The sequence below is a fragment of the Octopus bimaculoides genome, chromosome 6, assembly GCF_046866305.1.
Source record: "Octopus bimaculoides isolate indiv1 chromosome 6, ASM4686630v1, whole genome shotgun sequence".
In the NCBI taxonomy this organism is placed as follows: domain Eukaryota; kingdom Metazoa; phylum Mollusca; class Cephalopoda; order Octopoda; family Octopodidae; genus Octopus; species Octopus bimaculoides.
This window is the reverse complement of record NC_142933.1, coordinates 21,656,661-21,671,729: the sequence shown is the minus strand read 5'-3', so window position 1 is coordinate 21,671,729 and position 15,069 is coordinate 21,656,661. Positions and strand designations below refer to the sequence as shown.

Sequence of the window (15,069 nt, the reverse complement as noted above, 5' to 3'; positions counted from 1 at the left end):
ATTACCACATACACATTCAATCTCACCCACCACCAGCTACTATCATTACTACCACTCACCACCACCATCATCACACCAACCTCACCACCATTACTAAAACCACACCAACTTCACCACTACATCAACCTCACTGTCACCACATAATCTCAAGACCAATACTTTCATCACAATTATGACTAACATCACCACCACAACATTACCACTACTAACACCACCACCACCACCACCACAACATTACCACTACTAACACCACCACCAACACCACCACAACATTACCACTACTAACACCACCACCACCACCACCATCAACATTTACTACTGATCCTTAGTAAGCTCAACACCATCATGTCACCCTTCTTCTTTCAGATTCCATGGAGGAAAAAGAAGATATCACACAAGATGGTGCCTTATTCTTAGCAGTGTGTCGGGGTAAAATCAGTGAGGGGATAGATTTTTCAGACAACAGTGCAAGGGCTGTCATAACGGTATTATCAATCAACTTCTCTTTCTCTCTCTTATTATTCTAAACACACACGGTGCAACAGTAGCAATGCCCTTTTTTATTTAGAAATTTTTATAAAACAAAATAAGAGATGTAGGTTCAATTTCCATGCATACTAATGTCCATTTTTTCTTCAGTTATAGGGCTTTATATGCCATAATATTAGACTATTTTCTATAGTAAATATACAATGAAGGCTTATAATTATATTTACAAAATTTCAATTGCCACCATTTCCTAATTCACACACAATTTGCATACACACACACACACACATCTCCAAGTATATTATGTCATTTCTTTTTTCTCCAGGTTGGAATCCCTTACCCTAATGTGAAGGATATTCAGGTACGTTGAAACTTTCGGCCTTGGTTTAAGATACCAATCTTACTTCATCTTTTTCTCCTCTCTACCTATTTACCTATGTATCAGCTTCTCTCTTTCCCGCATATTGACTATGGCAATGGCCATATCCTGATGGTAGTTGAATTTTGTTTTCTCTCCTGATAACTGAAACTTTTGTCTCAGCTAGATTTATCTTGCAGCCTCTTGATTGTAGGCTTCCACATTAAGAATTATTTAACAGATTCAGCTATGAGAATTAGTCCATTGGCATACAAATGTGTCCACTCTATTATTCTTAGGTTATTTCAAGAAACTAGGAAGACATTCCATGTTCCAACATGATAATGACTCTAAACACACATCAAAGATGACGACTAAGTTTTTATCATGTCACCTGATTTAAACCTAATAGAACATCTGTGGGGTATTTTGAAAAGGAAGATTGTGGAGAAAAAACCCTGCAATGTAACACAGTTGAAAGATATTCAGACCTTTGGCGATATGCTGTGCTTGAGAAGATCCATCAAGCCAAGTAGACTAGGTGATTGTTACATTACTTAAATATAGGTGAGAGTGGCAACAGGAAGGGCATCCAGCCATTAAAAAAAAATCTGCCTCAACGAATTCTGTCTGATCTATGCAAGTATGGACAACTGGACATTAAAACAATAGTGATGAGGATGAAAATTTTCTTACATGTGAGGAATCTGGCTGAGGTTTCCCCTCTATCCTATCTCTTGTATGTAGCACACATCTACTCGTCTTTACTATAGGATCTCTTCAGATTTATTTTACATCATGCAGCTCTGAAGTATTGTACATGACAAGAAGTGGGGTGTTTCCAGTGATAGATGAGTTGTTTGATGTTTGTTTTCTGTTACTGAAAGGAAGAGAGCTGATGAAACATAATTACTTCAAGTGTTCCTTCTACATATATTCAGGTTTCATTAAAGAAGGAGTATAATGAACTACACAAAAGGACCAAAAACTTACTTCCAGGAAATGATTGGCTAGAAATCCAGGCTTTCCGTGCCCTAAACCAAGCCCTTGGCAGATGTATTCGACATAAGTAAGATTTTAAGACATCTTTCATTTAGAAATTTTAATATTTCACAGTATATGTCTGGCTGAAGATGTAGGTTCACGTTAGTCATATGACCATTTAACACTAATATGAACCCATATTCAGACTTTTTTGAACACTTTGCAATCAGAAGTAAGTAGTACATCTGGCAATGACTGGAGTTGTGGCTTAGCTTTAGGTCTGCTGGATTAGGCCAGCTATGATTTAGCAGATCTGTTATCAAAGGTCTCCTACCTATGACCATCTTGTCTTTATATCAAACATAGTGTATCTTGATTTATATTACTTAATATGTCCTCCCTTTTCTAAGGTGGTAGGGTGTGATTTGAAGAAAATTTAATTGGTATTTCTAGCAGTCTGAGTGAGCACCTAGTTATTCCCTCATTATTTCTATAAACTTGAGTTGTATCCAGAGTGAGATTTTCTATTCATTTTATCGGATAAAACTGAGACTGAGCTCTGTCTCTTGTGAGAAACAGCAACCCTAATAATAGAAATTCTATAATTACAGAGATATGTAGTGTATTTGTCATCATAGCCAATGTTGGACATCAAAAGACAATACTTGACTTGTGTTTCATAAATTTAAAGATGTGAGAGATAAATCTCCTACTTATAGGGAACTGCTCTGTCTGAAGTAACATTTCTAAAAGAATTTAGTAAGAAAGGGACCAAAATTTCCTGAGATTAAGTGGAATGAGGGATCTCATACCGTGAACTAGTTCCATGAGATGAAGGAATAAAGCATAAATCTCTTCATGGATATAACACGAGTCAATGCAACCAACAATAGCAAATAATTTGATGCTTATTCCTCACAGATGGGTGAATGGATTCATAGATATTCTGGTTTTATCAAGAAATCTTTGATAAGTCATAAAGTATTAAGTTCATGTCTGCTGTTGTTGTTTCATTGTATATTTGCAGGTAGATTATTTATTCTACATTACCTAAATTCACCTAGCTATATAGACTGGATACATCAGTCTATATGTCTTTAGACTGTCTAGTATTGTTGGTTACACCACCTGGTATTATAGTCAAGAGCAGAGATTTATCTCTTGTCCACTTCATTGCATAAAACCGACTTTCTCAGTCACCAGATTAGCTAGAAATTTGATTTTAGGTAGAACAGTGCTTCATAGAGAAAGAGATTTATCTTTCATCCCTTCATCCCATAATACTTAGGTCTCTCAGTTATGAAATCATTTAGAAATGTTAATTCAGAAAGAGTAGTGTTCTATACAACAAGAGAGATTTCACTCTGATCCCCTTAAATCTATGAAAGAAGAGCCAAAGTCTCTGCCAACTTGTGCCTGCTATAATGATGGATACACCACATATCCCATTAATTATAGCATTTGCATAGCGTTGTTCTCTCATTCTCTTTTTCAGATCTAATAATACCTGGGGTTGTTGCTCTTTACAGAGAAGCTGCAGCTGTTGATATTTACACCCTCATCCAGCCATAAAATATAAGCAGCACTAAGAAGATCCATTTGGGTTTTTCAATTGTAATCTCTTACTTGAAGAAAACTGGGAGACACCTCAGTATTAATTAATGAATTAATTAAACCAACCCCAGTGTTTGATTAGTGCTTCATTTTATTGAATTCAGAAAAATAAAAGGCAAACTTGACTTGGTGGGAATTGAACTCAGAACATACGGAGCCAGAACTAGACAGTTTTTCCATGCTCTAACAATACTGTCAATTCAATGCCTTAACCATTATCTCTTATAATAGAATATCATTTGAGCGAAACCAAATGGAAATGTTGCCATCTTATAGTAGGTTTCTTGCTGAATATACACACACACACACACACACATATATATATATATATATATATATATATATATATATATATATATATATGATTGACCGTTGACTGGACACTATTCAATTTTTTTTCTCCGTGTTTTTCTCCTTGTCTCCGTATTCTTTCTGTTGAAGAGCGTAGCTCGAAACGTCAAAGACTTTCCGTATTCCCGAGCGTCATACTAATACATTCTTTTGTTATTTACACCACCTGTCCTCGTCTGTTGTTGTTTTTTCGTATATTCTCCCATATATATATATATATATATATATATATATATATATATAAGAGGTATAATGGACTGTGAGGTTAGTGTTGAATGATTGACTATGATCCTGCAATCTAATTTTAATATCACATGAATTTCTCACTGTTTCTATCTGCAGAAATGACTGGGGTGCCCTGCTCTTGGTTGATTCTCGTTTCCTACAAGGCAACAGATACCATAAAGGTGAGTACGTGTGTGCTCTGTTATTGTTATTGAGGTTAAGGTTGTTGCTGCCATAGTTGTTAAAACTGTAGTTGCTAATGGCACTGTGTTGTACTATTGTGATCTTAAAGAGTTTGTAAACACAAGGAATAGATTATGCACAAATATGTGCGTGTATATGTGTCTATTTATGCACACACCACATAAAGATTATATATATTTATACATATTTACAAATACATTGTAAAAGTGCCTCTGCCGGTGCCATGTAAAAAGCATCCAGCATACTCTGTGAAGTGGTTGGCATCAGGAAGGGCATCCAGCTTGTAGAAACCATGCCAAAATAGATAGTCAGCACCTGGGCAGCTCCCCAGCTAGCCACCTCTTGTAAAACTGTCTGCATGGAAAACAGATGTTAAATGATGATGATGATCATCATCATCATCATCATCAGCAGCAGCAGCAGTATCACCTTACAAACAATGAACTGTTCAGTAGTTGTATAGTTATAAACAATGACAAATATCAAAAGAATGGGCATGCACACACACACACACACACACACACACACACACACACACAATGATGGGCATCTATACAATTTCTATCTATCAATTCCACTCACAAGACATTGGCCAGTTTGATGCAGTAGTAGAAGATGCTTGCCTATGATGATACCAAAACAGCAGGAACTTGCTTGTGTCTATACATCATCATCATTTGCCTTCCATACTAACATATGTTTGGTGGTTTTGACAGGACCTGATGAGTCAAGGGACTGCATCATGCTTCAATGTCTTCTTTGGCTTCATGCCCTTCCTGGTGCCAGCCACTTTTCAGAGTATACTGGATACTCATTACTCATCATCATCATCATCATCATCATAATAATATCCACTTTTCTGTGCTTGCATGGGTCTGGCAGAATTCTTTAACGAAAGTATTTTATGGGTGGATGCCCTTCCCCGTCACTGGCCCATGGTGAGGCTTATTTGTCATGGTAGACCTGAATCAAATAAGCATCACATTTATGATGGTGACATTTACTTACAACCATCACATGATGGTTCAAGAGGGTGGAGGGATGATATATGCAGACACACACACACACACACACAGACACACACACACACACTTACGAAGAGCTTCTTTCAGTTTCCATTTACTGATTCACTCACAAGGCTTTGGTGACCACAATTTATGGTAGAAGACACTTGCCTAAGGTGTTGTATTGTTGGACTGAACCCAGAGGGTTGGCAATAGGAAGGGTATCCAGCTATAGAAAATCTGCTTCAATAAACTCCACCCACCCTGTGCAAGCATAGAAAAGTTGTTGGGAAGTTTACTTTGTAACACACAATCATGTTTGTGTGTGTGTGTGTGTATTTATACACTTAGATGATATATGCGTATTTATATACAATATGTATTAAAATATATGCAATAAATATATATGTTTGTACATTTTCTGTAGGTTTATCAAAGTGGGTCCGTGACATGTTGAAGTCCCAGCCCAATTACACAGTTGCTATGCAGTCTCTGACAACATTTATCAAAGATAAAATGAAAACCAACAGCTCATTACTGTAAGTAATATTTTTCCAACTGCTGTTTTAGAAAAAAATCCATCTCAACAAAAAATGTATTAAGATGTGAGAAATGTCAGAATAAAGAATTTAGAATTAAATAATGTATATCTTAAAATGTGTTTGAGTCTCACGTTAGCAACTTTAACGGATCATTTCATTTCTTTTGAAATTCAACCCTGAAAGAGCCATATCTAATCTCATACAGAAGCTCTGTATCCTTATTTAATCCACCCATATTTTAACACACCTCTAAATCCAATCCTAATTTACTGCCTGCCTCTATTTCTGTGGATTATATGTAGCATTGATTTATTTTCTTTTTTGTTGGTTTTGTTTTTAGGGAAAAATCTACCCATAGTATTGAAAATAACCACCCATCATCAGACAATTTACACATGGAGCCCATCCAGTCTAGTACACCTATAGCTAAGCGTAGCTGTAGTGTTCATCCTGAAGGCAAGCCAAATAAAAATAATCTCACACCTGAAGGTCACTTAGGAGATTCCAATAAACCTGCCCAGAATGCAGCAGAACTTTCCAGTGTCCTTGCTGCTTGTTCTCCCAGTAGTAAGTCAGATGCAGATTTTGCTGAAACGGTGCCTCAGTCTTCAAAGTACTTCAGTTCTTTGGTAGATCAACCAGAACTGGTGCCAGAGACACATAAGCGATCAAATGAGGCCAACTCCTGTTCTCACAGTAAAGCCTCCAAAGATTCTGGCTTAACAACAATATCTCCAAGTGAATCCAAGACCCAGATGATAGCAACAGAAGATTGCCAGTCAAAGAATTCCAAATTGGCTGCTGGGTGTGTTGAAGTTCACAATTCAGAAATCAGTGGAAAGGACACAAAATGTAATACAGAGACTGATCTCAAATGCTCGCAGACCTCCTCAGTGAATGGCAGTCCTGTTTTATTTAATGACCTTAATGATTCTACTGATGATGCTGAGCTCTTATCAATGATTGAAAGTGAGGCTGAAAAGAGCATCACAAAAGAATTTAACTGGTCTGATGAACTGTCAGAATCTTCAAGTTCCTCACCAAATCAGATTGCAGCTGAAAGTAACTTGAATGAAACATTGAAAATGATGGGTCAAGAAAAACATTCAACATTGAGATTGCCAGTGCAATCTTCTTTTGATTCTTCTGGAGAAATGTTCAATGAAGATCCAGACTTAATGACCTTCATTGAAAACAGCTCCAAGATTGATTCTTTTTCCTCTGTAATTGCTTCCTCTTCACACAAAAACCTAAAAGGAGACAACAATAAAATAGAAGACACAACCAGTTCAACACAGTTGAACCATAAACTGCAACGATGTCCCTTGTTCAAAACAGCTTCCAGCCATCCACATGCACAAACTAGTGCAAAGAACGATCTGCAAGGTTCTCACAGGCTGTCATCTGTTGATCGAGATCCTTTTGCAGAGCTTCTGTCATTTGAGTCCCAGGAATTGAAACTGAAACACTCAGCAGGACGGAAACGACGACCTTCAAGTAACCATGTGAAGTATAACAAGAAGTCCAGAGGTATCGCATATGATTCAGCAGAAGAGGTGAGTAGTGTTGTTACTGTTAGTGTCATTGTTGGTGTCATTATTGCTGTTGTTCTTAGTGTTGTTGTTGTTGTTGTTGTTATTAATATTAGTGTTGTTGGTGATGTTGTTGCTATTGGTGGTGTTGCTTTTATCGTGAATAGTGGTGATGTGCATTGAAAATTTGAATATGCATGTATATGTGTATTAGATCATATGCATACATGTGTGCATGAAAGAAAGAGGCTGAGTATATTTGTGTTAAAAAGAGAAAAAGTGTGTGTATATGTGAAAGAGAAATGGAGAGAGAGAGAGTGTGTACATATGTGTGAAACTGTTAACTTGGGTTGTGTACATATGTGTGTACATATGTGTGAAACTGTTAACTTGGGTTGTATGTGTGGATCACACAATGAAATATACATTGTAAATGCTTTTGTGTATGCCTGTGTGTCTTATTGCTACTTACTGTCTTCTCTCCTTCTCTCTCTTCCCATCAACAGAAAGAACAGAAAGAAGAACTTGTTATTCTCTGCAAGAATTGCCATCGGAATCTTTTTTCTGTACATAGCAGTAAGTGTCTCTTTCTCTTCTTTTATATATATATATATATATATATATATATATATATATAATTTAGTATTGGTGAACCCCAGTGCCATCTAACTGGCACCCATGTTGGTGGTACATAAAAAGCACCATTCGAGCGTTAGGTCTCATGGAGGCAGTGACAAGCGACTAAAACCTTTGGCGATATACCGTGCTTGTGTAGACCTGTCAAGCTAAATAAGATCACAGTCATAGCTGATGCCAGTGTCACATTAATGGACGTGCTGGTGGCACGTTAAAAGTACCCACTACATTCTTGGAGTGTTGGTGTTAGGAAGGGCATCCAGCTGTAGAAACCTTGCCAAATCAGATTGGAACCTGGTGCAGCAGCTCTCCGGCTTGCCAGTTTTCAGTCAAACTCTCCAACCCATATCAACATGGAAAGCAGACATTAAATGATGATGATGAGTAATGTATCAAAAAAATGCAAACCATTTACTGACGGTAGGACTCTATACATTTGTTAGGGTAGAATGTATTGATGATATTGGATTGACTGGAATTTCAAATTTCACCTTTAAATGATCATTCAGTCTCTTTATATATGTGTGTGTGTGTGTGTGTGTAAATGTTTCTTCACTGCTTTCACATTGCTAAAGTTCAACCTGGTAAGGGTCAAACTAGCATCTGTGACATAGCAGAGTCAAGTTATTCTACCTCATGGTCAGGAATCATGCTGAACTAACAGTCAAATGCTATTTATGGTTTCAAAATTGCTGATGTGCCTAAATCAGAAACTGGGTTCAAATCCTTCCAAAGTCTATTTTGTCTTTCATTCTTTCAGGATCAATAAAATTAAGTACCAGTCAGATACTGGTGTCAATGGTGTTGATTAACTCCTGCTCCCTCAAAATTGCTGGCCTTATGCCTAAATCCAAAATACTTATTATTATTATTATTATTATTATCATCATCATCATCATCATCAAGAGCAGGGTGCAAATCGAGACAATTTAAGTTGTAATGTACTTATTTTTATTCATTATATTTGATAGTGCCAAACTATATAGTGTACCTTATTGAACAATATATATGTAAACATTTATGGTGCTATCTTTACAAAACCTCTTTGTAAACAATATTCTCCATTTGTCCACAACTAAGTTTCAAATTAGCTGAATCCGTTGCCCCTACTCATCACGAAATACAGCTGGCTGTGTGTGAACATGGGAGAGGGCAGAAACACACCTTTCAAATGAAACAATCCCTTTCAAATGAAACAATCCCTTTCAAATGAAACAATCCCTTTCAAATGAAACAATCCCTTTCAAATGGTATAGATTACAATTATGAAGAAATTTGTGGGGAAAATTTTTTCAGGGATTTTCCCCATTGTTTTTAAACCACAGCCTTTGAAATGATGGGTTTGGTGTGGGGAGGGGGCATCGTTGTATGAAAAAAGTTTTGCAAACTCTTTTTTTTTTTATTCCCCCCTCCCTCATCCCACTCCAGACCTATTTTGGCCAATTTTATTTTGCACTTCAAAACCATGGGAAGAGCATTTTCAGTTAAAAAAATTTTTTAAATAGTTAATATTTTCAGAGTGATTTAAGGGCGATTTAGCTGTTGTTTCTAGCCCATCTAAAGACAACCTGCCTCGTTTTTTTTTTTTATCACACTTGCATGTATTGATGCTTTTCAATATTTTTCCCTCCATAAATACTTTTATATGCTATAAAAAAGAAAATTTGAGAAATTATGAATCACTTAAAAATTTTTTTTACAAAAATGATATGGGTATTTTCAGAAATTTTCATTCAATAAACAATGTTTTAACATTATGTGTATATTAATAGAATAAACTGTTGGTTTTCCAAATAGCAAATTTAAACTTAAAATGAAAACATTAAAAGAGAAAGTGAGAATCTTTGCAAATGAAAATGGAATACTCTGCAGTAATTGCAATGAATATTTAAATTTGTGAGAAATTGGAGTTAAAAATTTCAATAAACTTGAGAAACTGAAATTATAGAATGAATTATAAAAATATTTCCAGACAGTCAACCTTTTAATAATTGCATTCTTTTAGTAATTGTTACATACCTAATTAATAAGCAGCTTTTCCCAATTAAAATATTTTTATAGTTTTAGAATTTAAATAACATTCTTTTATCAAGTTTAAAATCTTGTCATGGCTGATGTTTGCTTTTCATTCCTCCAGGGTTGAGTACTAGGAAATACTGGGGTCAATGAAATTAACTATACTTTACCTTTACAGATTTGTGTCATATTTAGAAATCAGTATTAACCAGAGATTAAATAATCAGAATAATCTAATCTGATTAGATCCAATATAGACTTGTATATTTCTTCTGGCTTCGTCTGGTTTGATCTGTCTGATCTGGTCTCTCAGATTTATCAGGTAATCAATCCTGTACTATAATTATTTCAATCCCTTCATATTTTCTTCTTATTTTATACAGATATAGAAAAACGGTCAAGATTACCACCACTGGTGAAAGATATTTTCACAGATATGCAACGTGTGTTTCTTTACTTAGCGGCCAACACCAGCGACCAGCTAGACAGTGTCTCAACTGTGAAATTTCAGATTGGCAATGGTCAGTTAAATTTCAAATAGTTTGGCTTTTTATTTATCTGTGTCTCTTTTCTTTCTAAACATGGTATAATAACCATACAATAAAATGTCAGAACATATGTTTCTCCACAATACGCTATTTCAATACAGTATATAGCAAACCACAGGATACCCCATCCACAAATACGTACACACCCTATATATTGGGTCATCCCATGAATAATGTGGTTTTTTTATACTTCTTTTATTTTTCAAAATTAAGATAAACAAAGTTCTTTTTTAGTCTAATATATACTCCCCTTCATTTTCTACAATGCTCTTCTATCTATCTGGTACACTTGCAATGCTCCTCTTCCAAAATTCACTTCTCTGTAATGAAAAGTACTCCTCCAGTACTGTTCTGGCCTCGTCTGCAAAATTCATATCTTTCCATCCAAATGATTTTGAAGACTGCAGAATAAATGATAATCAGATGGGGCAATGTCCAGCGAATATGATGGGTCGGACATCATTTCCCATTCAAACTGCTCCAGCCTTTGGAATGTCATCCTCACTGTATGTGGCCGAGTACTATCCTGATGGAAGAACACCTTTCGTCTTGAAACCAAAGATGGTCATTTTTCTTATAGTGCTGACTTAAGCCACTCAAGCTGCTCACAGTAGATCTCCTTTGTTCGGTTTGAGTTTAAAAGTTCAAAGTGGATTAAACCTTTCATATCCCACCAAACAGATAACAACACATTATGTGGATGAAGACCTTCTTTAGCATGGGGTGCAAGTGTTTCTCCTTTCCCTACCCACTGTCTTCAGCACTTGACATTTTTATAGAGAACCCATTTCTCGTCACCGGTCACCTTTCGATCCAAAAAAGGTTCATTCGTGGGATGTGACAGCAAAGAAGAGAGCTACATTCACTCTCTGCTTGTTATTAGACTTGGTAAGTTCATGAAGAACGCATTGACTCAATTTGCAGACTTTTCTGATGGCATGTAGGTATCAATGAATGGTTGAATGACCAAATCCAAGCTTCTCTGCTAGTTCCTCAACAGTTATGATAGGATTTTGTTCCACCAGGGTTTGCAGGACATCCTCAAGCTCTACAGATCTTCCAAGATAGGCTGTAGTTTCCGGCTCGGAATTTCTGGAACCACCATTGACACTGGCTTATGCTTATTGTCTGATCCCCATATACTGCATTAATATTTCTTGCACTTCCCATTGTGTTGTTGCCTTTATTGAACTCATAAAGCAAAATATGCCAAATATGTTCCTTTGTTATTTCCATTATAGCTTTGAAAAAATAACTGTTAAAATCAAAACTTGCACTAAGAATAAGCTAAGCTAAAATTACTGCCTGCTTTTATAGCAAGTTGATGCAGGATAATTTATCCCATCCCCTTCCAACTTTTAGTTAATATAATTGAAAAAAACCCACATTATTTATGGGATGACTCAATACTACACCAATCTCTACAGTGCACTACACCACTCCACAGTACATCACCACCATATCACCATGCCACACCACACCACAACACCATCACCACTGCTGACCATTATTCATATCACCATTTTTATTATCAGGTGCTGCTTTAAATAGTTGCTGGTTTCCAAAATATGGATGCTGTATAGAATATTTACAATGCATTTGCAATCATGGAACGAAACAGACTCTTGGTGTCAGAGTGTTATTAGGATCAACTGATTACCCCACTGGTCAGGTAATACATCAGATAATTTAATATCTCTTTCTCTCTCTCACTGAATGGAGAAGAGTGACTGGTCATCACTGAGAAGTTAGTCAAATGAAGGTGTTGCTAAAACTTGCATGCCAGATATAAATGTTGGTTGTTGTGGAACAGAGGAGAGGACATCCACAGCCTACATTCATATCTGGCTTGCCAAACTTTTCCCACCTTCGTATGAAATTTGAATTATGCAAGAACACATTTTAGTTTTTGGTGGGCTATAAATATATCCTTATTATGATATCTGATTCTGTGAGTTCTATAAAAATATATTTGCATAAATCATACAAGTTTGTGTCACTTAATGAAATTTAATCTATTAGTTACTTGTGAACCATTGTTGATATTCATTCTCTACTTTTTAGAAGATCTTCCTCTATGTTCTTACTTTGATTAAAACTTATTTTATGGTTTACTAAATGACATATAATTATATGTCATATCTATTTTTAGGCTCATCAACCCATGTTTCAGTGACATCTTTACACTATGTCTGTATCAATCCTGTTAATATTTACGTATTCCACTTTTCTTTTTCCCACAGTTATGGCTATTAGATGAAGCAGTGAAAATCAACAGTGTCCATGACTAAACATCATTCATCCGGTTTTGTTTTTGTATCCACAACACCTGTTGCTCGTCAATGACATCCTACTGCTCTCAGTGACCTACTATTAAACTCTCAATGACATACTTCTCTACTCGGTGGTAATACACTTCATTCAGTAATACAATACTCTTAATGGCACATTATGACTCTCGAGTGATAAAATATTTTATTGAATAAAATCACATCTTTTTAATATTTAATTTTCCATATCTTGTATAATCAATTTTTTTTTTCTCAGGTTTATTTTTAAAATAATAAATTTTTAAAAGATTTTTATTGAATAGTTGAAGAATTATTTTTGTATTCCATCAAATGGTTTCTGCCTTATTGTCCTGTGGAGCATGGTGTATGATAGATTCACGTCTGACTAAGTCAACAGCCTATTGAATTACTAATTGAGAGAGTCAACAGTTTGAAGCCTATCCCTAAAACTCCATTATATTTGTAATCCACTAGTCTAGGCCACTGAGTTGTGAAAAGCTTACAAGATAAGGCCTGTGATTTGCTCTTATGAATCAGTATATTAAGAAATGTTTTGATCCCCAAAGAAAAATAGAGTGATTGTTTATGATTTTATTGGAATATGGTCAAAAGTGTGATTAAACATATGAAGGCAGAGAAAGGTGCAAAGCTATCAGGGCTAGTCATTGAAAAAAATTGGCAAAGTAAAGAACACAGAACTTGGTCGGGTAATATAGGGAGATGTTATACCCAACAGTTGATGCATCAGGATCTTCATCAATTGGTTTGATGGAATAAGAGATGTTCTAGACAATACAACAGTTGAGGCATCAAACTGATGGACAAAGTTATGAAAGTAACACAACTGATTTTAGCAGAGTATTAACTTAGATTGGATGCAGTTTGGATTTGCACCAAGATGGAGTACTATCAAAACCCTTTTTTTAAAATAAAGCAATTACAAGAGAAGCTTTTCACACAGAGCAAGCCACTATGTATGTGTAGATGCACAAGCCATGTACTAACAAGGTGAGAGTTATGACTTCAGTGAGTAATTTAACATGTATTAAAGTATCTATCAGGGATCAGTTCTTCCTTACTGTTTATGATAGATTTCAGGCTGAAACAAAGCAGTTTAAGATCAGATGCCCTGAGGGAACTCCTATATACTGACGATCTACTTCTCATCGCTTAATCTAAGATGTATAAAAGAAATTCTGTATGTGAAAGTAAAGCCTTGAATTGAGAGGACATAAAGTAAACTTAAAGTTTCAGTTACTAGGAGAAAAGACAGGACTCTGTTTCCATTTAGGAAGTGGCTAAGCTTTATATACAGAAAAGGAGTAGATAAAAATTTCATACAGTGTACTTAATGTAAATTATAGGGGCATAATATATGTGGTAAGGTCACAGAGAAGAAACTTTTTATAAGACACATTTATGAGAGTAGTTAGTACCTGTGAAATAAATTCTATTTGATACTTGGTAGGCTCCCCAAAGTAACTGGTAGCTTCCTATATCTAGATAGTTCTAATTAGTTGTAGAGATGGTTTTCTGAAAGCATAGTGGCTAGAATAAGAACAAGACTGAGAAAAATGCAGGTCGTTGACAGTAGCAGTAAGTGAAATTTGAGTCTGGATAAAGAGCAGATAAGAGAACAGAACGAGTGTAAGAGGAATCAGATGAAGTGTGCAAGAGAGAAGACTGCACTGGTTCAGTTGTGATATGCATGGTGGATGGCAGTTGGACAGAGAAATGCTAAACAATTCAAGTGGAAGTAACCTGCAGAAGAAAAAAAAAAAAGTGATGACTGATCTCAAGAGGTTGAAACTCAGAGAAGACAAATCACTGAAACAAGTGGCAAAATACTATGTTGGAGAAGACTCAATCTATAAAAAAAAGTTAAAAACACACACATACATACAAATGTCATTTATACCATACACATGATCATCATCATTGTCGTTTAATGTCTGCTTTCCATGCTGGCATGGGTTAGACGGTTTGACTGAGGTCTGGCAAGCCAGAAGCTGCACCGGGCTCCAATCTGATCTGGCAGAGTTTCTGCAGCTGGATGCCCTTCCTAATGCCAACCATCCCGAGAATGTAGTGGGTGCTTTTTACGTGCCACCAGCACAAGGGCCAGTCAGGTGATACTTGCATTGGCCATGCTTGAATGGTGCTTTTTACGTGCCACCAGCATGGGAGCCAGTCAGGTGGCACTGGCAATGACCATGCTCAAATGGTGCTTTTTACATGCCACCAGCACTGGTATCAACCACACTTGAATGGTACT

The 15,069-nt window shown here is 36.1% G+C and overlaps 1 protein-coding gene across 1 annotated transcript in view; it reads left to right on the top strand.

Moving 5' to 3' along the window:
- LOC106871478 (Fanconi anemia group J protein homolog) overlaps positions 1-13,088 on the top strand; it is a 51,709-nt gene extending 38,621 nt beyond the window's left edge. The window contains exons 23-32 of the mRNA XM_014917954.3: positions 367-485; positions 815-850; positions 1,789-1,916; positions 4,139-4,203; positions 5,657-5,768; positions 6,112-7,327; positions 7,810-7,879; positions 10,339-10,476; positions 12,039-12,175; positions 12,747-13,088. Coding sequence (XP_014773440.2) covers positions 367-485; positions 815-850; positions 1,789-1,916; positions 4,139-4,203; positions 5,657-5,768; positions 6,112-7,327; positions 7,810-7,879; positions 10,339-10,476; positions 12,039-12,175; positions 12,747-12,794 — 2,069 coding nt within the window. The 3' untranslated portion in view covers positions 12,795-13,088. The remainder of the gene's footprint in view (positions 1-366; positions 486-814; positions 851-1,788; positions 1,917-4,138; positions 4,204-5,656; positions 5,769-6,111; positions 7,328-7,809; positions 7,880-10,338; positions 10,477-12,038; positions 12,176-12,746) is intronic.
- The last annotated feature ends 1,981 nt before the right edge of the window (positions 13,089-15,069 follow it).